At 56.4% G+C, this 25,558-nt stretch overlaps 1 protein-coding gene across 3 annotated transcripts; it reads right to left on the bottom strand.

Moving 5' to 3' along the window:
- Positions 1–10,691: 10,691 nt before the first annotated feature.
- Positions 10,692–25,431, bottom strand: MAF1 (MAF1 homolog, negative regulator of RNA polymerase III). Of its 3 annotated transcripts, none has more exons than XM_062514103.1 (8): positions 25,138–25,431; positions 24,261–24,412; positions 21,945–22,073; positions 19,637–19,802; positions 16,381–16,502; positions 14,330–14,449; positions 12,177–12,299; positions 10,692–11,772 (listed from the first exon to the last, which is right to left on the bottom strand). In XM_062514103.1, exons 2-8 carry the CDS (start codon positions 24,341–24,343, stop codon positions 11,751–11,753), a joined length of 765 nt encoding a protein of 254 aa, XP_062370087.1. In that variant the 5' UTR covers positions 24,344–24,412; positions 25,138–25,431; the 3' UTR covers positions 10,692–11,750. The 3 variants fall into 3 exon arrangements, with proteins under 3 accessions (XP_062370087.1, XP_062370086.1, XP_062370088.1); XM_062514102.1 differs by having other exon boundaries at positions 24,261–24,409; XM_062514104.1 differs by lacking the exon at positions 25,138–25,431 and having other exon boundaries at positions 24,261–25,105.
- Positions 25,432–25,558: the final 127 nt, after the last annotated feature.

Here is a 25,558-nt window from a genome sequence, read left to right as displayed (position 1 = left end):
CAGGGACAGGGGACAGGGACAGGGGACAGGGACGGGGGACAGGGACAGGGACAGGGGACAGGGACAGGGACAGGGACATGGGGACAGGGACAGGGACAGGGGACAGGGACAGGGACAGGGACATGGGGACAGGGACAGGGACGGGGGACAGGGACAGGAGACAGGGACAGGGGACAGGGACGGGGGACAGGGACAGGGACGGGGGACAGGGACAGGGACAGGGACAGGGACAGGGACAGGGGACAGGGGACAGGGACAGGGGACAGGGACAGGGACAGGGACAGGGGACAGGGACAGGGACGGGGGACAGGGACAGGAGACAGGGACAGGGGACAGGGACGGGGGACAGGGACAGGGACGGGGGACAGGGACAGGGACAGGGACAGGGACGGGGACGGGGGACAGGGACAGGGGACAGGGACAGGGACAGGGACAGGGACAGGGACAGGAGACAGGGGACAGGGACAGGGACAGGGGACAGGGACAGGGACAGGGACAGGGACGGGGGACAGGGACAGGGACAGGGACAGGGACAGGGGACAGGGGACAGGGACAGGGACAGGGGACAGGGACAGGGGACAGGGACAGGGGACAGGGACAGGGACAGGGACAGGGACAGGGGACAGGGACGGGGGACAGGGACAGGGGACAGGGACAGGGACAGGGGACAGGGACAGGGGACAGGGGACAGGGACAGGGGACAGGGACAGGGACAGGGACAGGGGACAGGGACAGGGACGGGGGACAGGGACAGGGGACAGGGACAGGGGACAGGGACGGGGGACAGGGACAGGGGACAGGGACAGGGACAGGGGACAGGGACAGGGGACAGGGACAGGGGACAGGGACAGGGGACAGGGACAGGGACAGGGACAGGGACAGGGACGGGGGACAGGGACAGGGGACAGGGACGGGGGACAGGGACAGGGACAGGAGCATGGCAAGGAAAATACAGGTGGCACAGGTGGACAGGTGACACACCTGGGACAGGTGACACTCATGGCACAGCACACACGGGACAGGTGATGTGGCACAAATGACCTGGCACAGGTGACGCACCCAGTGCACACGGCACCACCCACCTGTCCCACACAGCACACGTGGCACAAGTGACAAAGGTGACACGGCACAGGTGGCACTAATGGCCTGGTACAAGTGGCACAGGTAAGAGCACAGGTGACACAGCACAGGTGACACAAACGGCCTGGCACACACAGCACAGGTGACACACATAGCACAGGTGACACAGCCCAGGTGCACACGGCACCACCTGGCGCATGGCACAGAGGTGCCATACACGTCCCAGGTGACACAGGTAACACAGGTCACACAGGTGCCACAGGTGACACAGCTAACACAGGTGACACTGATAACACACAGGTAAAAGCTAACACAGGTGACACAGGTGACACACAGGTAACTCAGGTGACCCAGCTAACACAGAGGTGACCCAGGTGACCCAGGTAACACACAGGTGACACAGGTGACCCAGCTAACACAGGTGACACAGGTGACACAGCTAACACAGGTGACCCAGCTAACACACAGGTGACACACAGGTGACCCAGCTAACACAGAGGTGACCCAGGTGACCCAGGTGACACACAGGTGACACAGGTGACACACAGGTAACACAGGTGACCCAGGTGACCCCGCTAGCACACAGCTAACACAGGTGACACACAGGTAACACAGGTGACCCAGCTAACACACAGGTGACACAGGTGACACACAGGTAACACAGGTGACCCAGCTAACACAGAGGTGACACAGGTGACACACAGGTAACACAGGTGACCCAGCTAACACAGAGGTGACACAGGTGACACACAGGTAACACAGGTGACACAGGTGACACACAGGTAACACAGGTGACCCAGCTAACACACAGGTGACACAGGTGACACACAGGTAACACAGGTGACCCAGCTAACACAGAGGTGACACAGGTGACACACAGGTAACACAGGTGACACAGGTGACACACAGGTAACACAGGTGACCCAGCTAACACACAGGTGACACAGGTGACACACAGGTAACACAGGTGACCCAGGTGACCCCGCTAGCACACAGCTAACACAGGTGACACACAGGTAACACAGGTGACCCAGCTAACACACAGGTGACACAGGTGACACACAGGTGACACAGGTGACACACAGGTAACACAGGTGACCCCGCTAACACAGAGGTGACACAGGTGACACACAGGTGACACAGGTGACCCTGCTAACACAGAGGTGACACAGGTGACACACAGGTGACACACAGGTGACACAGGTGACACACAGGTAACACAGGTGACCCCGCTAACACAGGTACGACAGGTACCACACCTCTAACACCCCCCTCCCCTCCCCTCCCGCCCGGACTTTGTCCCCTGTCGCTGTCGCTGTCGCCGTCGCCGTCACCTGCTCCACCTGTCCCGAGTCCCCGCGGGGGCGGGCGCGGTCTCACCTCTCCGCACGGCTCTGCAGGGCACTGCGCACGGCCGGTCACCTGCGCCACGAGTTCCCCCAAGGTATCGCGACACAATTGTCCCTCTCCCGACGCCACCAACGCTTCCAAAGCCTCCAGGGCTACCTGGGCTCGCCTTTTGGCTAGCGGCCCCGAGGGCGCGGCCAGCGCGGTGACCACGGCCAGGGCCAGCGGCAGCCACGGGGACGACATGGCGGGGCGCTGCAGGTGCGGGTGGCCGCGCAGGTGGCACTGGGGGTGGCCGCGCAGGTGGCACTGGGGGTGGCCACCGTTTGGGGGGAGGGGGGGCTGTAAAACCCGCCCTGGGTCCCAGGAGCTGATTGGTCCAGAGGGAGATTGGCCCGGGTTAACGATTCATTCATGTCGCGACAGGGCCCGGCCCGGATAGGTACGGGATACACCTGGGGTACACCTGGGGTACACCTGGGGTACACCTGGGGTACCTGGGACACTCCAAAACCACACCTGGGACACTCCAAAACCACACCTGGGACACCTGGGACACAACTGGGATACCTGGGACACCTCAAAAACACACCTGGGACACCTGCGACACACCTGGGACACTCCAAAACCACACCTGGGACACTCCTAAACCACACCTGGGACACAACTGGGATACCTGGGACACCTCAAAAACACACCTGGGACACCTGGGACACTCCAAAACCACACCTGGGACACCTGGGACACAACTGGGATACCTGGGACACCTCAAAAACACACCTGGGACACCTGCGACACACCTGGGACACTCCAAAACCACACCTGGGACACTCCTAAACCACACCTGGGACACCTGGGACACAACTGGGATACCTGGGACACCTCAAAAACACACCTGGGACACCTGGGACACTCCAAAACCACACCTGGGACACCTGGGACACAACTGCGATACCTGGGACAGCTCAAAAACACACCTGGGACACCTGCGACACACCTGGGACACTCCAAAACCACACCTGGGACACTCCTAAACCACACCTGGGACACCTGGGACACAACTGGGATACCTGGGACACCTCAAAAACACACCTGGGACACCTGGGACACTCCAAAACCACACCTGAGACACCTGGGACAGCTCAAAAATGCACCTGGGATACACCTGGGATACCGCAAAAACACACCTGGGATACCTGGGACAGCTCAAAACCACACCTGGGACACCTGGGGCAGCTCAAAAACACACCTGAGACACCTGGGACACACCTGGGACACCCCAAAATCACACCTGGGACAACTGGAACAGCTCAAAAACACACCTGGGATACACCTGGGACACACCTGGGACTCAGCTAGGACTCCACAAAACACACCTGGGACACCTGGGACACCCTCAAGTGACCCCCCAGGACACCTGAACCCCACCTGTGCCACACTCCCAGTCTGGGTGCCAGGTGCAAGGAGCTGATTGGTCCAGAGGGAGATTGGCCCGGGTTAACGATTCATTCATGTCACGACAGGGCCCGGCCCGGATAGGTACGGGATACACCTGGGGTACACCTGGGGTACACCTGGGATACCTGGGACACCTCAAAAACACACCTGAGACACCTGGGGCAGCTCAAAAACACACCTGGGACACCTGGGACACACCTGGGACAGTCCAAAACCACACCTGGGACACCTGGGACACAACTGGGATACCTGGGACAGCTCAAAACCACACCTGGGACAGCTCAAAAACACACCTGGGATACACCTGAGATACACCTGGGACACACCTGGGACACTCCAAAACACACCTGGGACAACTGGAACAGCTCAAAAACACACCTGGGACATCTGGGATATCTGGGATGCCTGGGACACCTGGGACACTCCAAAACCACACCTGGGACACCTCCAAAACACACCTTGGATATACCTGGGACACACCTGGGATACCCCAAAAACACACCTGGGATACCCCAAAAACCTGGGACACCTCGGACGCCCTCAGGTGATCCCAGAACACCTGAACCCCACCTGTGCCACCCTCCCATTGTGGGCGCCGGGTCCCAGGTGTCACCTTGTGTCACCTTGTGTCACCCACAGGTGCTGGGGGCACCTCCAGCTCCGGCCTCAGGTGTGGCGGTCACCTGTGGGTCACCCTTGGGTCACACCTGGATGTCACCCAAACCCCCCAGACCAGGCCCTGGGGTCACCTGTGGGTGTTGGTGTCACCTGTGGGACCCCGATGTCACCTTCAGGGGACTCTGGTGTCACCTGCGTCACCTGGTGCCACCCTATGCCACGCTGCCAGGTTGGAATTTGTCCCCAAGGCCACGCCCACTCACCACGTGGCCCAGGGTCGGTGTCACCTGTTGGTGCTGGGGACACCTGTGGGTGAAGGTGTCACCTGTGGGTGTCCCAGGGCCACCTGCCACCCTGTCCTTTTGTCCCTTTGTCCCCATGTCCATCCCAGTGTCCCTCTGTCCCTCTGTCCCCCTGTCCCTCTGTCCCTCTGTCCCCCTGTCCCTCTGTCCCCCTGTCCCTCTGTCCCCCTGTCCCCCTGTCCCTCTGTCCCTCTGTCCCTCTGTCCCTCTGTCCCCCTGTCCCTCTGTCCCCTCTGTCCCCCTGTCCCTCTGTCCCCCTGTCCCTCTGTCCCTCTGTCCCCTCTGTCCCCCTGTCCCCCTGTCCCTCTGTCCCTCTGTCCCCCCTGTCCCTCTGTCCCCTCTGTCCCTCTGTCCCCCCTGTCCCTCTGTCCCTCTGTCCCCCCTGTCCCTCTGTCCCTCTGTCCCCTCTGTCCCTCTGTCCCCCCTGTCCCTCTGTCCCTCTGTCCCCTCTGTCCCTCTGTCCCCTCTGTCCCTCTGTCCCCCTGTCCCCTCTGTCCCTCTGTCCCCCCTGTCCCTCTGTCCCTCTGTCCCTCTGTCCCCTCTGTCCCTCTGTCCCCCCTGTCCCTCTGTCCCTCTGTCCCCTCTGTCCCCTCTGTCCCCTCTGTCCCCTCTGTCCCCCTCTGTCCCCCTGTCCCTCTGTCCCCCTGTCCCCCTGTCCCTCTGTCCCTCTGTCCCTCTGTCCCTCTGTCCCCTCTGTCCCCTCTGTCCCCCTGTCCCTCTGTCCCCCTGTCCCCCTGTCCCCCTGTCCCTCTGTCCCTCTGTCCCTCTGTCCCCTCTGTCCCCTCTGTCCCTCTGTCCCTCTGTCCCTCTGTCCCCCTGTCCCCTCTGTCCCTCTGTCCCCCTGTCCCTCTGTCCCCTCTGTCCCTCTGTCCCTCTGTCCCCCTGTCCCCCTGTCCCTCTGTCCTCTGTCCCTCTGTCCCTCTGTCCCCTCTGTCCCCTCTGTCCCCTCTGTCCCCCTGTCCCTCTGTCCCCCCTGTCCCCTCTGTCCCCCTCTGTCCCTCTGTCCCCCTGTCCCTCTGTCCCCTCTGTCCCTCTGTCCCCTCTGTCCCCTCTGTCGCCCTGTCCCTCTGTCCCCTCTGTCCCCACATCCACCCCCCCGTCCCCGCCCCGCTCCGTTCCCACGGGACACCTCGGGGACTTTGTCCCGTCGACGTCGCCGCGGTGGCACTGGGAAGTGCCACCAACACAGGGACCTCGTCACACACCCAGCGGGGCCCGGATCCGACCGCCCCGATCGGGGTCACGAATTAACCCCGAGCCCCATTCGGGGCAATCCAGGAACCACGAGCGGGACGGGGACGGGGACGGGGACGGGGACGCGGCACCGAGAGCCGAGGGGACACAGGGGACAGCGGGGACATGACGGGGAATTTTATAGGAAAATAAAAAAAAAAAAATTCGGGGAATTAGGATCAAAAATCCTAAAACCGGTTCAAAAATCCTAAACCAGTTCAAATATCCTAAAACCAGTTCAAAAATCCTAAACCAGCTCAAAAATCCTAAAACCGGTTCAAAAATCCTAAAACCAGTTCAAAAATCCCAAAACCGGTTCAAAAATCCCAAACCGGTTCAGAAATCCTAAAACCAGTTCAAAAATCCTAAACCAGTTCAAAAATCCTAAAACCAGTTCAAAAATCCTAAAACCGGTTCAAAAATCCTAAACCAGTTCAGAAATCCTAAAACCGGTTCAAAAATCCAAAACCGGTTCAGAAATCCCAAAACCAGTTCAGAAATCCTAAAACCAGTTCAAAAATCCTAAAAACCAGTTCAAAAATCCTAAAACCGGTTCAAAAATCCTAAAACCGGTTCAGAAATCCCAAAACCGGTTCAGAAATCCTAAAACCGGTTCAGAAATCCCAAAACCAGTTCAGAAATCCCAAAACCAGTTCAGAAATCCTAAAACCAGTTCAAAAATCCTAAAACCAGTTCAAAAATCCTAAACCAGTTCAAAAATCCCAAAACCGGTTCAAAAATCCTAAAACCAGTTCAAAAATCCTAAAACCGGTTCAAAAATCCCTTAATTCCGGTTGAAATCCCCTCAGTCAGGCCTAACTCTGTTAATCCTGGTTGAGATCCCCCTGAACTCCTTAATTTGGGCCTAAATCCCCTAAACTGGGTTTTAATCCCTTAATTTGGTCCTAAATACCCTGAACTGGGCCTAAATCCAGTAAATCAGGCCTAAATCCCATAATTTGGGCCTAAATTCCCTAAACCAGGCCTAAATCCCTAAATTTGGGACTCAATCCACTAAACTGGGTTTAAATCCCTTAATTTGGGCCTAAATCTCCTAAACTGGGCCTAAATCCCTTAATTTGGGCCTAAAACCCCTTAATTTGGGCCTAAATCACCTAAAATGGGCCTAAATCCCTTTATTTGGATCCTAAATCCCCTAAACCAGGCCTAAATGCCTTACTTTGGGTCTCAATCCCCTAAAGTGGGTTTTTAACATGTTAGTTTGGGTCTAAAACCCCGTAAACCAGGCCTAAAACCCGTAATTTGGTAAACCCCCTAAACTGGATTTAAATCCCATAATTTGGGTCTGAATCACCTAAACCAGGCCTAAATCCTTAATTCGGGCCTAAATCCCCTAAACTGGCTTTAAATCCCTTAATTTCGGCCTAAATCTCCTAAACCAGGCCTAAATCCCCTGAATTGTGCCTGATTCCCTTAATTTGGGCCTAAATCCCCTAAACTGGACCTAAATCCACTAACCCCGACCTAAATCCCATAATTTGGGCCTAAATCCACTAACCCAGGCCTAAATCCCATAATTTGGGTCTAAATCCACCAAACCAAGCCTAAACCCCTTAATTTCGTCCTAAATCTCCTAAACTGGATTGAAATCCCATAATTTGGGTCCAAATCCCCTAAACCAGGCCTAAATCCCCTGAACTGTGCCTGATTCCCTCAATTTGGGCCTCAATCACTTAAACCAGGCCTAAATCCCTAAATTTGGGTATAAATCCCCTAAAATGGGCCTAAATCCCTTAATTTGGACCTAAATCCCCTAAACTGGGCCTAAATTCACTAACCCAGGCCTAAATCCCATAATTTGGGTCTAAATCCACCAAACCAAGCCTAAACCCCTTAATTTCGTTCTAAATCTCCTAACCTGGATTGAAATCCCATAATTTGGGTCCAAATCCCCTAAACCAGGCCTAAATCCCCTGAACTGTGCCTGATTCCCTCAATTTGGGCCTCAATCACTTAAACCAGGCCTAAATCCCTAAATTTGGGTCTAAATCCCCTAAAATGGGCCTAAATCCCTTAATTTGGACCTAAATCCCCTAAACTGGGCCTAAATCCCCTAAACCAGGCCTAAATCCACTAAACCTGTCCTAAAGCCCATAATTTGGGCCTAAATCCCCTAAAATGGGTTTTAATCCCTTATTTTGGGCCTAAATCCCCTAAACCAGGCCTAAATGCCTTAGGATCTGGTGTCTCCAGTCCCCTGGGAGTGACTGGGAATGGCACAGAGGGTATTGGGAGGGCACTGGGAGGGCCCTGGGAGGCATTGGGCTTGACTGGGAGGGTAGTGGGAGTGACTGGTGGAGCACTGGGAGGGCACTGGGAGTTACTGGGAGTGACTGGGAGGGCACTGGGAGTGACTGTGAGGGCACTGGGAGGGCACTGGGAGTTACTGGGAGTGACTGGGATTGCCGCAATTACCACAGCGCCCCCCGCCGGTCACGGTCACCCTCACACCGGAAGCGACACCGGAACCGGAAGTGGCACCGGAACAGGAAGCGACACCGGAACCGGAAGCGGCCCGCACTGGACTGGAATCTCCGTTTCTTCTTCTTCTTCGTTTTCTCTTTTCCCCTTTTTATATTTTCTAGCAAACCAAATTATTCTTAATTCCTAATCATTAATTATTAATTCTATTCTTCCTTTTCCCACCTTTTTCCCCGAAATCCACCCAATTTTTCGTAGCCATGCTGATTTGGGCAGAGCGCTCTCCTCTTTCCATTTCTGGAACGTTCTTTCTCCCTGGGCAGACATTTTGTATTTTAAAGGCAGAGACCCTACAATGTCCAACCGCTCCCCTCCAAATTCCACGGAAAATTCCCAGACTTTGATTCCCGGTTTTGACTCCAGAGCCTGAAATTCCAATGTTCTCTTCCAGCAGTGCGAGAAAAAAAACCTGGAATTAGCGCTCGCCTCCAGTGGAGGTGGGGGGGGGGGGGGGGGGGTGTCTAAAATTGCTAATTTTAAAATAATTATAATTATTATTTCTGGGTTCAGATAAAGCCCCGGAGTTTCCTCCTCGTTCTTCCCCACCTGATCCTGTTCTGGTGATTTTGGAGGGACAGGAAATGACTTCCAGAGGGGCAGGATTGTGGGATTTTGGGATGGAATTCCTGCCCGTGAGGGACCCAAACCACCCCGGGATTTATTTATTTTGTTTTTAAATGGAAAACGGAAACAGTAAGAGGAGAAAACGGATGTTAAAGGAGAGGAAAAAGGGATAAAGAAGATAAAGTTGGGCTGGGGCACCACAGGGATCCCCCCCCCATGGAAAGGGCGACATTCCAGGGGGATACCTCAGGAACTGGGGGCAAATCCCAGAAATCCTTTACTGGCAGGAGTGGAATTCCAACTTTTCAAAGGGAGTTCAGTGGGGAAGGAAGAGCTGGGGGATCCCAGGTGGGTTTGGTTTTTTTTTTTTGTTTTTTGGGGGGGGGGGGGGGGGGGGGGGGGCTCAGTGGCCCCTCCTTGTGCGTGGCCAGCTGGAGCCCGGAGCGGGAACAGGGAATCAGAGCCCGGAATGTGCACCTGGGGCGGTCGGGGGAGGAAGGTGGGACCCCCCAGATCCGGATCTGGGATCCCAACGGGGACCCTGCTGCTCCAGAGCCCCCCTCGGGATGGGAGGGGCACCCCCAGGTGCTCCAGAATTCCATTGGGATCCAATTCCCAGGGAAGCGCAGGTGGGATCCCCCAGATCCTGATCCCAAAGGAGGGGCAGGTGGGATCCCCAATCCCAAAGGAGGCGCAGGTGGGATCCCCCAGATCCTGATCCCAAGGGAGGCGCAGGTGAGATCCCCCAGATCCTGATCCCAAAGGAGGCGCAGGTGGGATCCCCAATCCCAAAGGAGGGGCAGGTGAGATCCCCAGTCCCAAAGGAGGCGCAGGTGAGATCCCCAATCCCAAAGGAGGGGCAGGTGAGATCCCCAATCCCAAAGGAGGGGCAGGTGAGATCCCCAGTCCCAAAGGAGGCGCAGGTGAGATCCCCCAATCCCAAAGGAGGCGCAGGTGGGATCCCCAATCCCAAAGGAGGCGCAGGTGAGATCCCCAATCCCAAAGGAGGCGCAGGTGAGATCCCCCAGATCCTGATCCCAAGGGAGGCGCAGGTGAGATCCCCAATCCCAAAGGAGGGGCAGGTGAGATCCCCAGTCCCAAAGGAGGCGCAGGTGGGATCCCCAATCCCAAAGGAGGCGCAGGTGGGATCCCCAGTCCCAAAGGAGGCGCAGGTGAGATCCCCAATCCCAAAGGAGGGGCAGGTGAGATCCCCAGTCCCAAAGGAGGCGCAGGTGAGATCCCCAATCCCAAAGGAGGGGCAGGTGAGATCCCCAATCCCAAAGGAGGCGCAGGTGAGATCCCCAGTCCCAAAGGAGGCGCAGGTGAGATCCCCCAATCCCAAAGGAGGCGCAGGTGGGATCCCCAGTCCCAAAGGAGGCGCAGGTGAGATCCCCAGTCCCAAAGGAGGCGCAGGTGAGATCCCCCAATCCCAAAGGAGGCGCAGGTGAGATCCCCCAATCCCAAAGGAGGGGCAGGTGAGATCCCCCAATCCCAAAGGAGGCGCAGGTGGGATCCCCCTGCCCCAGGCACCGCCCAGGCTCACCTGGCCAGGTGAGATCCCAGCAGGAAAAGCAGAGCTGGAGCAGCTGGAGAGCAAAGCCAAACTCTTGAAACACACGGACTCGGGGCGGGGTTTGGGGGGCGGGATTTGGGATTTTGGGGCTTTTCCTGCCGGGCAGTGCCGGGAAGGACGGACGGACGGACGGAGCCCGGGCAGGTGGGACAGGGGTCAGTGCAGCCGAGGGCAGGAGCCATAAAGTGCAGCGAAGCTTCCCGGAGCTCCGGGATTCCTGGGGGGGCTCCAGTGTCCAGGGGGGACATGGGGACACCTGGGGGGGACACCTGGGGGAACACCTGGAGGGGACACGGCTCAGTAAGGACCAGCAGCACCAGGGCAGGGCCGGCTCCTTTCCCAGTTCCGTTCCCAGTTTCATTCCCAGTTCCTCTCCTGGTACCAGTCCCGGTGCTGGTTCCATTCCCAGTTCCTTTCCTGGTTCCATTCCCAGTTTCATTCCCAGATCCTCTCCTGGTACCAGTCCCGGTGCTGGTTCCATTCCCAGTTCCTTTCCTGGTTCCATTCCCAGTTCCTTTCCTGGTTCCATTCCCAGTTTCATTCCCAGATCCTCTCCTGGTACCAGTCCCGGTGCTGGTTCCATTCCCAGTTCCTTTCCTGGTTCCATTCCCAGTTCTGTTCCCAGTTCCTCTCCTGGTACCAGTCCCGGTGCTGGTTCCATTCCCAGTTCCTTTCCTGGTTCCATTCCCAGTTCTGTTCCCAGTTCCTCTCCTGGTGCCAGTCCCGGTGCTGGTTCCATTCCCAGTCCGTTTCCGGTGCTGATTCCATTCCCAATTCCTTTCCTGGTTCCATTCCCAGTTCTTTTCCTGGTTCCATTCCCAGTTCTTTTCCTGGTGCCAGTCCCATTCCCAGTACTGGTTTCATTTCCCAGTACTGGTTTCGTTTCCAGTCCCGGTTTCATTCCCAGTCCTGTTCCCAGTGCTAGTTCCATTCCCAGTACTGGATTTGCTCCCAGTCCCATTCCCAGTACTGGTTTCATTCCCAGTCCCATTCCCAGTGCTGGTTCCATTCCCAGTCCATTTCCAGTCCCATTGCCGGTTCCGTTCCCGGTGTCTCGGATCCCGTTGGGAATCTCACATGCACATCACCTGCAACCTGAAATGAGGACAAAGTGGGGGGGGTCTCACCTGCCTGTCCTGCAGCCACACCCACCTGTGCCCCGCCCCATCTGTGCCCTACCCCATGCCCCACCTGTGCCCCACCCCATGTCCCACCTGTGCCCCACCCATACACACCTGTGCCCTGCCCCACCCATGCCCACCTGTGCCCCACCCCATGCCCCACCCCTTCCCACCTGTGCCCCACCCATACACACCCATGCCCACCTGTGCCCCACCCATGCCCACCTGTGCCCCACCCCACGCCCCACCCATACACACCTGTGCCCTGCCCCACCTGTGCCCCACCCCATGCCCCCACCTGTGCCTCACCACATGCCCACCTGTGCCCCACCCATACACACCTGTGCCCTGCCCCACCTGTGCCCCGCCCCTGCCCACCTGTCCTCCTCGATGCCGCCGCCCTCGCGGTCGCCGCCGTCGCCCTTCCCGGTGTCGGTGTCGCCCTCGCCCAGGTCCATGTCCAGCTCGTTCCCGGTGTCCGGCCGGGTGTAGGTGTAGCCACTGCGGGAAGGGAACGGCCTCAGAGCCGGGGCTGGAATTCCGGGGGATCCCCTTGGGAATAACCCTGGAGTTCTGGGGGACCCCTTTGGGAACAGCCCCTGGAATTCTGGGGAATCCCCTCAAGAACGTCCCTGGAATTCCGGGGGATCCCCTCGGGAATGCTCCTGGAATTTTGGGGAATTGCCTCATGAACGGCCCCAGGAATTCTGGGAATCACTTTGGCATCAGTCCCTGGAATTCGGGGGGTTCCTGTTCAGAATATCCCCGGAGTTCTGGGGAATCCCCTCAGGAACAGCACCTGGAATTCTGGGAAATCCCACTGGGAACGACCCCAGAATTCCAGGGAATCCCACTGGGAATGACGCTGGAATTCGGGGGAATCCCACTGGGAATGACCCTGGAATTCGGGGGAATCCCACTGGGAACGACCCTGGAATTTGGGGGAATCCCCTCAGGAAGGCCCTGGGGAATCCCGTGGGGAATTCCCGGGAATGCTGTCCTGTCGGGAATCCTGCCAGGAATGCTGTGTGTAATTCCCGTGGGCAATCCCACCCTGAGTAATTCCAGTCCCGTGCGTGATTCCCACTGGGAACGCCGTGTGCAATTCCATCCCATGTGTAAATCCCATCCCATGCGTAATTCAATCCCGCCAGGAATGCTGTGTGCGATTCCTGCGTGTAATTCCATTCCTGTGTGTAATTCCCGTGTGTAATTCCCATCCTGTGTGTGATTCCTGTGTGTGATTCCATTCCCGTGTGTAATTCCCGTGTGCGATTCCCGTGTGTAATTCCATTCCCATGTGTGATTCCATTCCCGTGTGTGATTCCTGTGTGTGATTCCCATCCTGTGTGCGATTCCCATGTGCGATTCCCGTGTGTAATTCCTGTAATTCCTGTGTGCAATTCCCATGTGTGATTCCCATGTGTAATTCCCGTGTGATTCCCATTACCGTGTGTGATTCCATCCCCGTGTGTGATTCCTGTGTGTGATTCCCATCCTGTGTGCCATTCCCATTCCCGTGTGCCCCATTCCCATCCCCATTCCCATTCCCATCCCCATTCCCATTCCCATCCCCATCCCCATCCCCATCCCCCATCCCCCATCCCCATCCCCATCCCCCATTCCCATCCCCATTCCCATCCCCATCCCCATTCCCCATTCCCATTCCCCATTCCCATTCCTATCCCCATTCCCATTCCCCATTCCCATTCCCATCCCCATCCCCATTCCCATTCCCCCATCCCCATCCCCATCCCCATTCCCATCCCCATTCCCCATTCCCATCCCCATTCCCATCCCCATCCCCCATCCCCATCCCCATCCCCATCCCCCATCCCCATCCCCATCCCCATTCCCCATTCCCATTCCCCATTCCCATTCCCCATTCCCCATCCCCATTCCCCATTCCCATTCCCCATTCCCATTCCCCATCCCCATCCCCATTCCCATCCCCATCCCCATTCCCCATTCCCATCCCCATTCCCATCCCCATTCCCATCCCCATTCCCATTCCCCATTCCCATCCCCATTCCCATCCCCCATTCCCATTCCCATCCCCATCCCCCATTCCCATCCCCATTCCCCATCCCCATTCCCATCCCCATTCCCATTGCCATCCCCATTCCCATAATCCCTATTCCCCCATTATCCCCCATTCCCCCATTCCCATTCCCCCATTCCCCATCCCCATCCCCATTCCCATCCCCATTCCCATTGCCATCCCCATTCCCATTATCCCCCATTCCCCCATTATCCCCCATTCCCCCATTCCCATTCCCCCATCCCCATTCCCCATCCCCATTCCCATCCCCATCCCCATCCCCATCCCCATCCCCATTCCCATCCCCCATCCCCATTCCCATTATCCCCCATTCCCCCATTATCCCCCATTCCCCCATTCCCATTCCCCCATCCCCATCCCCATCCCCATCCCCATCCCCATTCCCATCCCCATCCCCATCCCCATTCCCCATTCCCATCCCCATCCCCATTCCCGCGCGCGGTTCCCGGCGGCAGCGCGGCCGGCGCACCTGACGGAGCGGCAGGTGAAGAAGACGATGCGCTTCAGCCTCTTGTTGTAGAAGAAATAATTGAAGGACCAGAGGTTGCCGTCCTCTCCAAAGGGATCCGAGTCCAGGTCCGGATTGTAGCTGGGAACGGGAGAGAAAACGGGAATTCTGGAGGGAATGGGAATTCCGGAGGGGACGGGAATTCCGGAGGGGATGGGAATTCCAGACAAAATGGGAATTCCAGACAAAAAGGGAATTCCGGAGAAAATGGGAGTTCCAGAGAAAACGGGAATTCCGGAGGGGATGGGAATTCCGGAGGAGACAGGAATTCCAAGGAAAATGGGAATTCCAGAGAAAACGGGAATTCTGGAGGGGATGGGCATTCCAGATGAAATGGGAATTCCAAAGATAACGGGAATTCCGGAGGGAACAGGAATTCTGGAGGGGGATGGGAATTCCAAGGAAAACGGGAATTCCAAAGAAAATGGGAATTCCAGGGAAAACGGGAATTCCAGAGGGGACGGGAATTCCAGACAAAATGGGAATTCCAAAGATAACAGGAATTCCAGAGAAAACGGGAATTCCAGAGAAAATGGGAATTCCAGGGAAAACGGGAATTCCAGAGGGGATGGGAATTCCAGACAAAATGGGAATTCCAAAGATAACAGGAATTCCAGAGAAAACGGGAATTCCAGAGAAAATGGGAATTCCAGAGGGGATGGGAATTCCGGAGAGGATGGGAATTCCAGAGGGGAGCGGGAATTCCCAGGGAAAGGGAACAGAATCCCATGGAAAAAAAGCCAGAATTCCATGGAAAAGGGCCGGAATTCCCAGGAAAAGGGGCGCATATCCCAGGAAAAGCGCTGGAATTCCCTGGACAAATTCCAGAATTGCCAGGAAAAGAGCCTGGAATTCCCCAGAAAAGGGCCAGAATTCCCAGGAAAAGGGCTGGAATTCCATGGAAAAGGGCCAGAATTCCCAGGAAAAGGGCTGGAATTCCATGGATAAAAAGCCGGAATTCCCATAAAAGGGACAGATTTCCCAGGAAAAGGGCTGGAATTCCATGGATAAAAAGCCGGAATTCCATGGAAAAGGGCTGGAATTCCATGGATAAAAAGCTGGAATTCCATGGGAAAGGGCTGGAATTCCTCGGACAAACTCCAGAATCCCCTAGAAAAGGGCCTGGAATTCCCAGGAAGAGGGCTGGAATTCCATGGAAAGGGGATGGAATTCCATGGAAAAAAGCCGGAATTCCATGGAAAAGGGCCGGAATTCCCAAGGGAAAGGGCTGGAATTCCATGGAAAAGGCCAGAATTCGCAGGAAAAGGGCCTGGATTTCCCCCGAAAAGGGCCAGAATTCCCAGGAAATGGCCAGAATTTGCAGGAAAAGGGCTGAAATTCCATGGAAAAGGGCTGGAATTCCATGGAAAAAAGCCAGAATTCCCAGGAAAAGGGCTGGAATTCCATGGAAAAGGGCCGGAATTCCATGGATAAAAAGCCGGAATTCCCAAGGGAAAGGGCTGGAATTCCTTGGACAAACTCCAGAATCCCCTGGAAAACGGCCTGGAATTCCCCGGAAAAGGGCCGGGATTCCCAGGAAGAGGGAGGGAATTCCATGAAAAAGGGATGGATTTACCCAGAAAAGGGACAAAATTCCCAGGAAAAGGGAGATGCAATTCCTCAGAAAAATTCCAGAATTCCCAAGAAAAGGGCCGTTATTCCCAAGAAAAGGGATGGAATTCCCAGGAAAAAAGCCGCATTTCCCAGGAAATGGAATGGAATTCCCAGGAAAGCATTCAGAATTCCATGGAAAAGGACCAGAATTCCCAGAAAAGGGCCGGAATTCCATGGAAAAGGGCCGGAATTCCCAAGGGAAAGGGCTGGAATTCCTCAGACAAACTCCAGAATCCCCTAGAAAACGGCCTGGAATTCCCCAGAAAAGGGCCCGGAAATCCCAGGAAAAAAAAAGCCGGAATTCCCAAGGGAAAGGGCGTGGAATTCCCAGGAAACAGGGCCTGGAATTCCCAAGAATTCCGGCATTCCCAGGAGAAGGCGCGGAATTCCGCGGGCACCTGTAGATGTCGCACTCGGCCAGGCTGATCTCCTCATCCACGGCGTCCCAGAGCAGCGGGCGCAGGGCCTTGAAATCCTCACGGACGGCCGAGAAGAGGCTGCAGTTCACGGCATTGACCACCTGGGAACGGGAAAAAGGTGGGAAAAAGGTGGGAAAAGGGTGGGAAAAGGGTGGGGAAAGGGTGGGGGAAAGGTGGGGAAAAGGTGGGAATGGGAAAATGGGAATGAGGGGAACGGGGGAAGTTCAGGGCCTTGAAATCCTCACGGACGGCCGAGAAGAGGCTGCAGTTCACGGCATTGACCACCTGGGAACGGGAAAAAGGTGGGAAAAAGGTGGGAAAAGGGTGGGGAAAGGGTGGGAAAAGGTGGGAAAAGGGTGGGGGAAAGGAGGGGAAAAGGAGGGGAAAAGGTGGGGAAAAGGTGGGAAAAGGGTGGGAAAAGGAGGGGAAAAGGAGGGGAAAAGGAGGGAAAAAGGTGGGAAAAAGGTGGGAAAAAGGTGGGAAAAAGGTGGGAAAAAGGTGGGAAAAGGGTGGGGAAAGGGTGGGAAAAGGAGGGGAAAAGGAGGGGAAAAGGAGGGGAAAAGGAGGGAAAAAGGTGGGAAAAAGGTGGGAAAAAGGAGAGGAAAAGGAGGGGAAAAGGAGGGGAAAAGGTGGGGAAAAGGTGGGAAAAAGGTGGGAAAAAGGTGGGAAAAAGGTGGGAAAAAGGTGGGAAAAGGGTGGGAAAAAGGTGGGAAAAGGGTGGGAAAAAGGTGGGAAAAAGGTGGGGAAAGGGTGGGGGAAAGGAGGGGAAAAGGAGGGGAAAAGGTGGGGAAAAGGTGGGAAAAGGGTGGGAAAAGGGTGGGGAAAGGGTGGGAAAAGGAGGGGAAAAGGAGGGGAAAAGGAGGGAAAAAGGTGGGAAAAAGGTGGGAAAAAGGTGGGAAAAGGGTGGGGAAAGGGTGGGAAAAGGAGGGGAAAAGGAGGGGAAAAGGAGGGAAAAAGGTGGGAAAAAGGTGGGAAAAAGGAGAGGAAAAGGAGGGGAAAAGGAGGGGAAAAGGTGGGGGAAAGGTGGGAAAAAGGTGGGAAAAAGGTGGGAAAAAGGTGGGAAAAAGGTGGGAAAAAGGTGGGAAAAAGGTGGGAAAAAGGTGGGAAAAAGGTGGGAAAAAGGTGGGAAAAAGGTGGGAAAAAGGTGGGAAAAAGGTGGGAATGTGGGATGTGGGAACGGGGGGACACAGGAAGGGGAATGGCAGAATGAGACCGGGGACACAGAAATGGGATGTGGGACACGGAATGTGGGAATGGGAATGAGGACATGGGAATGGGAACAGGGACAAGGAACGGGATGTGGGAACAGGGATATGGGAACAGGGGAATGGGATGTGGGACACGGGAACGGGAACGGAGACGGGGACAGGGAACTGGAACGGGAACAGGGACGGGAACGGGAATGGGAACAGGAATGGGAATGGGAACGGGAACAGGAACGGGAATGGGAACGGGAACAGGAATGGGAACGGGAACAGGAACAGGAATGGGAACGGGAACAGGAATGGGAACGGGAACAGGAACAGGAATGGGAACGGGAACAGGAATGGGAACGGGAACAGGAACGGGAACGGGAACAGGAACGGGAACGGGAACAGGAACGGGAATAGGGAACGGGAATAGGAACGGGAACAGGGACAGGAATGGGAACAGGAACGGGAACAGGAACAGGAACAGGAATAGGAATGGGAACGGGAATGGGGACAGGAATGGAAACGGGAACAGGAACGGGAACGGGAACAGGAACAGGGAACAGGGACAGGAACGGGAATGGGAACGGGAACAGGAACAGGAATGGGAACGGGAACAGGGACAGGAACAGGGAACAGGAAGAGGGACAGGAACAGGAACAGGGAACAGGAACAGGGAACAGGAACAGGAACAGGAACGGGAACGGGAACAGGAACGGGGACAGGAACGGGAACGGGGACAGGAACGGGAATAGGAACAGGAACACCAAGTGGAACAGGAAGTGGAAGAACAGGAAGTGGAGCAGGAACAGGAAGTGGAAGAGGAAGTGAAACAGGAACAGGAAGTGGAACAGGAAGGGGAAGCAGAACAGGAAGCAGAAGAACAGGAAGTGGATCAGGAACAGGAACAGGAAAGGAACGGGAACAGGAAGTGGAACAGGAGCAGGAACGGGAAGTGGAACAGGAACAGTAAATGGAAGTGGAACAGGAAGTGGAACAGGAAGCAGAACAGGAAGTGGATCTGGAACAGGAAGTGGAGCAGGAGTGGAAGAGGAACAGGAAGTGGCTGCCCAGGGAATCCGTGCGTTCCTCGCTCCCGGGAGTGCCCAAGGCCACCCTGGATGAGTTTGGGGTTGGAAAATCCCACCTGAACACGCTCTGCCAGCTGAGTGCAGCGGATCCCAGTCCTTCCCAGTGCTCCCAGTCCTTCCCAGTGCTCCCAGTCCCTCCCACTCCTATCCCAGTGCTCCCACTCCCATCCCAGTGCTCCCAGTCCTATCCCAGTGCTCCCAGTCCTGCCCAGTGCTCCCAGTCCTTCCCAGTGCTCCCAGTCCCTCCCACTCCTATCCCAGTGCTCCCACTCCCATCCCAGTGCTCCCAGTCCTATCCCAGTGCTCCCAGTCCTTCCCAGTGCTCCCAGTCCTATCCCAGTGTTCCCAGTCCCTCCCAGACCACCCCAGTGCCTCCAGTTAATTCCAGCCCATACCCAGTTCAGGCTGGGCTCTTGGCTGAACTCGTAGCTCTCCCAGTCCTGCCCAGTGCATTCCAGTCCTTCCCAGTGCTCCCAGTCCCACCCCTTTCCCTCCCAGTCCAACCCAGTCCCTCCCAGTCCCATCCCAGTCCAATCCCAGTCCCTCCCAGTGCGTACCCAGTTGAGGCTGGGCTCTCGGCTGAACTCGTGGCCAACCCAGTCCCATCCCAGTCCACCCCAGTCTCTCCCAGTCCCATCTGAGTCCAACCCAGTCCCACCCGTCCCTCCCAGTCCCTCCCAGTGCGTACCCAGTTCAGGCTGGGCTCTCGGCTGAACTCGCGGCCATCCCAGTGCCATCCCAGTCCCTCCCAGTCCCACCCCAGTCCCTCCCAGTCCGTACCCAGTTCAGGCTGGGCTCTTGGCTGAACTCATGGCCATCCCAGTGCCATCCCAGTGCCATCCCAGTCCCTCCCAGTCCCTCCCAGTGCGTACCCAGTTCAGGCTGGGCTCTCGGCTGAACTCGTGGCCATCCCAGTCCCATCCCAGTCCCACCCCAGTCCCTCCCAGTGCGTACCCAGTTGAGGCTGGGCTCTCGGCTGAACTCGTGGCTCTTGGCGGCGCTGAAGTCGTAGTCGGGCCGGAACGCCTCGTTGAGGGTGGCGATCAGGTAGAAGAGAGTCTTACGGCTGCAGGTGTCACTGAGGGGACTGTCCTCGTCCCCAGGCTGTCCCCTGCCCAGTCTGTCAGTGCAACTGGTGTTACTGGTGTTACTGGTGTCACTGAGGGGACTGTCCCCGTCCCCAGGCTGTCCCCTGCCCAGTCTGTCAGTGCAACTGGTGTTACTGGTGTTACTGGTGTCACTGAGGGGACTGTCCTCGTCCCCAGGCTGTCCCCTGCCCAGTCTGTCAGTGCAACTGGTGTTACTGGTGTTACTGGTGTCACTGAGGGGACTGTCCTCGTCCCCAGGCTGTCCCCTGCCCAGTCTGTCAGTGCAACTGGTGTTACTGGTGTTACTGGTGTCACTGAGGGGACTGTCCCCGTCCCCAGGCTGTCCCCTGCCCAGTCTGTCAGTGCAACTGGTGTTACTGGTGTTACTGGTGTCACTGAGGGGACTGTCCTCGTCCCCAGGCTGTCCCCTGCCCAGTCTGTCAGTGCAACTGGTGTTACTGGTGTTACTGGTGTCACTGAGGGGACTGTCCTCGTCCCCAGGCTGTCCCCTGCCCAGTCTGTCAGTGCAACTGGTGTTACTGGTGTTACTGGTGTCACTGAGGGGACTGTCCTCGTCCCCAGGCTGTCCCCTGCCCAGTCTGTCAATGCAACTGGTGTTACTGGTGTTACTGGTGTCACTGAGGGGACTGTCCTCGTCCCCAGGCTGTCCCCTGCCCAGTCTGTCAATGCAACTGGTGTTACTGGTGTTACTGGTGTCACTGAGGGGACTGTCCTCGTCCCCAGGCTGTCCCCTGCCCAGTCTGTCAGTGCAACTGGTGTTACTGGTGTTACTGGTGTCACTGAGGGGACTGTCCTCGTCCCCAGGCTGTCCCCTGCCCAGTCTGTCAGTGGAACTGGTGTTACTGGTGTTACTGGTGTCACTGAGGGGACTGTCCCCGTCCCCAGGCTGTCCCCTGCCCAGTCTGTCAGTGGAACTGGTGTTACTGGTGTTACTGGTGTCACTGAGGGGACTGTCCTCGTCCCCAGGCTGTCCCCTGCCCAGTCTGTCAGTGGAACTGGTGTTACTGGTGTTACTGGTGTCACTGAGGGGACTGTTCCCATCAGTCTCATGACTGATCCTGGTGTTCAGCTCATATTCCCAGTACAATCCCAGTACTCCCAGTATATTCCCAGTACATTCCCAGTGCCCATTCCCAGTGTTCCCAGCGCTATTCCCAGTACTCCCAGTGTTCCCAGTGCCATTCCCAGTACAATCCCAGTACTCCCAGTACCTTCCGGGGCTGATTCCCGCGGTCTGGGGTGGGGACTCCCAATACTCCCAGTATACTCCCAGTACATTCCCAGTACCCATTCCCATTGTTTCCAGCGCTATTCCCAGTACTCCCAGTGTTCCCAGTGCCATTCCCAGTACAATCCCAGTACTCCCAGTACCTTCCGGGGCTGATTCCCGCGGTCTGGGGTGGGGACTCCCAATACTCCCAGTATACTCCCAGTACATTCCCAGTACCCATTCCCATTGTTCCCAGCGCTATTCCCAGTACTCCCAGTGTTCCCAGTGCCATTCCCAGTACAATCCCAGTACTCCCAGTACCTTCCGGGGCTGATTCCCGCGGTCTGGGGTGGGGACTCCCAGTACTCCCAGTATACTCCCAGTACATTCCCAGTACCCATTCCCATTGTTCCCAGCGCTATTCCCAGTGTTCCCAGTGCCATTCCCAGTACAATCCCAGTACTCCCAGTACCTTCCGGGGCTGATTCCCGCGGTCTGGGGTGGGGACTCCCAATACTCCCAGTATACTCCCAGTACATTCCCAGTGCCCATTCCCAGTGTTCCCAGCGCTATTCCCAGTGTTCCCAGTGCCATTCCCAGTACAATCCCAGTACTCCCAGTACCTTCCGGGGCTGATTCCCGCGGTCTGGGGTGGGGACTCCCAATACTCCCAGTATACTCCCAGTACATTCCCAGTACCCATTCCCATTGTTCCCAGCGCTATTCCCAGTACTCCCAGTGTTCCCAGTGCCATTCCCAGTACAATCCCAGTACTCCCAGTACCTTCCGGGGCTGATTCCCGCGGTCTGGGGTGGGGACTCCCAATACTCCCAGTATACTCCCAGTACATTCCCAGTACCCATTCCCATTGTTCCCAGCGCTATTCCCAGTACTCCCAGTGTTCCCAGTGCCATTCCCAGTACAATCCCAGTACTCCCAGTACCTTCCGGGGCTGATTCCCGCGGTCTGGGGTGGGGACAGGGCCTCCAGGGCGTGGGGCTGCCCCTCCTGGCAGAACTGCTTGAAGAGCTGCTTGTCAATGCCAGCCAGCTTGCAGGAATAGCTCTCGATCCTGGGGAGGGGAAAATCGGGAATAAAACCCGGGAAAAGGGGGGGGAAATGGGGGGGAAATGGGGGGGAAAAGGAGGAAAAGATGAGGGGAAAGATGAGGGAAAAGATGAGGGAAAAAAATGAGGGGAAAAAATGAGGGAAAAAGGGAGGGGAAAAGGGGGGGGAAAGGGGGGGAAAGCAGGGGCAAAAATGTGGAAGAAAAAGGGAGTAAAAAGGGAGTAAAAAGGGGGGAAAATGAGGGGGAAAATGAGGGGGGAAATGAGGAAAAAAAGAGGAAAAAAAGAGGAAAAAAAGAGGGAAAAAAGAGGGAAAAAAGAGGGAAAAAAGAGGGAAAAAAGAGGAAAAAAAGAGGAAAGAAAGAGGAAAGAAAGAGGAAAGAAGAGGAAAAAAGAGGAAAAAAGAGGAAAAAAGAGGAAAAAAGAGGAAAAAAGAGGAAAAAAGAGGAAAAAAGAGGAAAAAAAAAGAAAAAAAGAGAAAAAAAAGAGGAAAGAGGAAAAAAAGAGGAAAAAAAGAGGAAAAAAGAGGAAAAAAAGAGGGAAAAAAGAGGAAAAAAAGAGGGGGAAAATGAGGGGGAAAATGGAGAAAAAGGGGGGAAAAGGGGGGAAGGGTGGAGGTGGCTCTTGGGGACACAGGAAGGGCAAAATTCCCAGATTCCTGGAGCTTTTCCCGGGACAGAATTCCCAAGAACGACCAGGTCAGAATTCCCAAATTCCTGGAGCTTTTTCCCGGGTCAGAATTCCCAGATTCCCACAGCAGAATTCCTAAGACTTACCGGGCCAGAATTCCCAGAGCTTTTCCAGGAGCAGAATTCCCAGATTCCTGGGCCAGAATTCCCAGATTCCCAGAGCTTTTCCAGGAGCAGAATTCCCAGATTCCTGGGCCAGAATTCCCAGATTCCCGGAGCTTTTCCAGGAGCAGAATTCCCAAATTCCTGGGCCAGAATTCCCAAATTCCTGGGCCAGAATTCCCAGATTCCCAGAGCTTTTCTTGGGACAGAATTCCCAGATTCCTGAGCCAGAATTCCCAAATTCCTGGAGCTTTTCCCAGGTCAGAATTCCCAGATTCCCACAGCAGAATTCCCAAGAATAGCCGGGACAGAATTCCCAGATTCCCAAAGCTTTTCCCAGGACAGAATTCCCAGATTCCCGGGCCAGAACTCCCAGATTCCCAGAGCTTTTCCTGGGACAGAATTCCCAAGAATGACCAGGTCAGAATTCCCAGATTCCTCCAGCTTTTCCAGGAGCAGAATTCCCAAATTCCTGGGCCAGAATTCCCAGATTCCCAGAGCTTTTCCAGGAGCAGAATTCCCAAGAATTACCGGGTCAGAATTCCCAGATTCCCAGAGCTTTTTCCAGGCCAGAATTCCCAGATTCCCGGGCCAAAATTCCCAGATTTCCAGGTCAGAATTCCCAGATTCCCAGAGCTTTTCCAGGAGCAGAATTCCCAAATTCCTGGGTCAGAATTCCCAGATTCCCAGAGCTTTTCCAGGAGCAGAATTCCCAAATTGCTGGGCCAGAATTCCCGGGCCAGAATTCCCAAATTGCTGGGCCAGAATTCCCAGATTCCTGGGCCAGAATTCCCAGATTCCTGGGCCAGAATTCCCAAATTCCTGGAGCTTTTCCTTGGTCAGAATTCCTAAGAATTACTGAGCCAGAATTCCCAGATTCCCGGAGCTTTTCCTGGGCCAGAATTCCCAGATTCCCGGGCCAGAATTCCCAGATTTCCAGGTCAGAATTCCCAGATTCCCAGAGCTTTTCCCGGAACAGAATTCCCAAGAATGACCAGGTCAGAATTCCCAGATTCCCCGAGCTTTTTCCGGGTCAGAATTCCCAGATTCCTGAAGCTTTTCCAGGAGCAGAATTCCCAAATTCCTGGGCCAGAATTCCCAGAGCTTTTCCTGGGACAGAATTCCCAAGAATGACCAGGTCAGAATTCCCAGATTCCCAGAGCTTTTCCAGAAGCAGAATTCCCAAATTCCTGGGCCAGAATTCCCAGATTCCCAGAGCTTTTCCCAGGCCAGAATTCCCAGATTCCCGGGCCAGAATTCCCAGAGCTTTTTCCAGGCCAGAATTCCCAAATTCCCGGGCCAGAATTCCCAGATTCCCAGAGCTTTTTCCTGGCCAGATTTCCTGGGATTCCCAGAGCAGAATTCCCAAGAATTCCCAGAGCAGAATTCCCGACCCCTCACCTGCCGATGATGTGAGCGTCACCTGTCTCCACCGTCAGCTGGGAGTTGATGGCCTCGAAGCTGGAATTCTCCAGCAGCTTCATCCTCCCCGGAGCGATTCCCGGCTGGATTCCCGGGAAAAATTCCCAGCACAATTCCCACTGCAGCTGCTGCTTCCAGGAAAAAAAAAAACAAACAGGTAAGGGGAAAGGGGGAGGGGGGATGTGAGCGCCACACCGGGTGGATTTTCCAGCCCCAGGGATTCCTTCAGGGAACGGGGAAATTGGGAATGGGAAGAAGGAGGAAAGGGAAGCTGGAAAAGAAAAATAAAAGGGAAAAGAAGAGGAAAAGGAGCTTGGAGCGGAGCTGGCCCGGCACCACAAAGGGGGAAACAGTGACAGGGGCAGGGGGAGAGGCAGAGAGGGAGGAGGAAGAGGGAGAGGAGGGAAAAGACGAGGAAAAGGAGGAGAAAGAGGGAAAAGATTAAAATAAAAAAAAAAAAAAAAAAACCAAAATAAAAAAGGAGGAAGAAAAGGACGCGGAAAAATCTCCCCCGGTCCCGGGCGGCGCCACAGGAAGCGCCGTCCCGGCGTGCCCCGCGCGCTGGACTACAGCTCCCGGCATGCCCCGCGCGGCGCAGAGCAGCCATGCGTTGGTGGACTACCACTCCCGGCATGCCCCGCGCGGCGCATAGCAGCGATGCACTGGCGGATTGTTACTCCCGGCATGCCCCGCGCGGGCGGCCCAGCACCGCCGCTACGGGACTACTGCTCCCATCCTGCCCCGCGGCTGCGCGCGCTGCCGGGCCTCGCCTAGGAGGCGCGGGGCACGCTGGGAGCTGTAGTCCGCGCGGCTTCTGGGCGCGCAAGGGAGGGGGCGGCGGGCCGTGCGGACTTACCGGAGCGTCCCGCTCCTTATCGGTGCCTCCTCGCCGTGGCAGCGCCTTCAGGCTCGGGGCGCGTGTAATGGGAGGCGTCTCCGGGGAAAGCTCGAGGAGGGCGAGTGTGCCGCGGCCGCCGTCCGCCGTCTGGCGCCGGCCCACCGGGCTTCCGCCCACCTCGACATGTCCCCGAGTGCTCGGGACGGCGGGAGCGGCTGAGCGAGATCCTGGGATTTCCCGGGAGCGAGCGGGCGAGCGGGCGACCTTCTCCTACGGCACCGGACGGCAACAGCGGCGGCACCGCCCCGCCCGCGCCCGCCCCGCCCGAGCGGCGCCCGCCGCCCGCGACCCCATTGGAGAGGACACCTGTCAATCACCGCCTCGCTCGCCTTTCATTGGCTAAGTCCAACGTCAGTCAGCGCAGAGCCCACGGTCCCAC

This window comes from Cinclus cinclus, assembly GCF_963662255.1.
Source record: "Cinclus cinclus chromosome 1 unlocalized genomic scaffold, bCinCin1.1 SUPER_1_unloc_2, whole genome shotgun sequence".
In the NCBI taxonomy this organism is placed as follows: Eukaryota; Metazoa; Chordata; class Aves; order Passeriformes; family Cinclidae; genus Cinclus; species Cinclus cinclus.
Note: the sequence above shows the minus strand (reverse complement) of the source record. Positions and strands in the feature narration are given on the sequence as shown.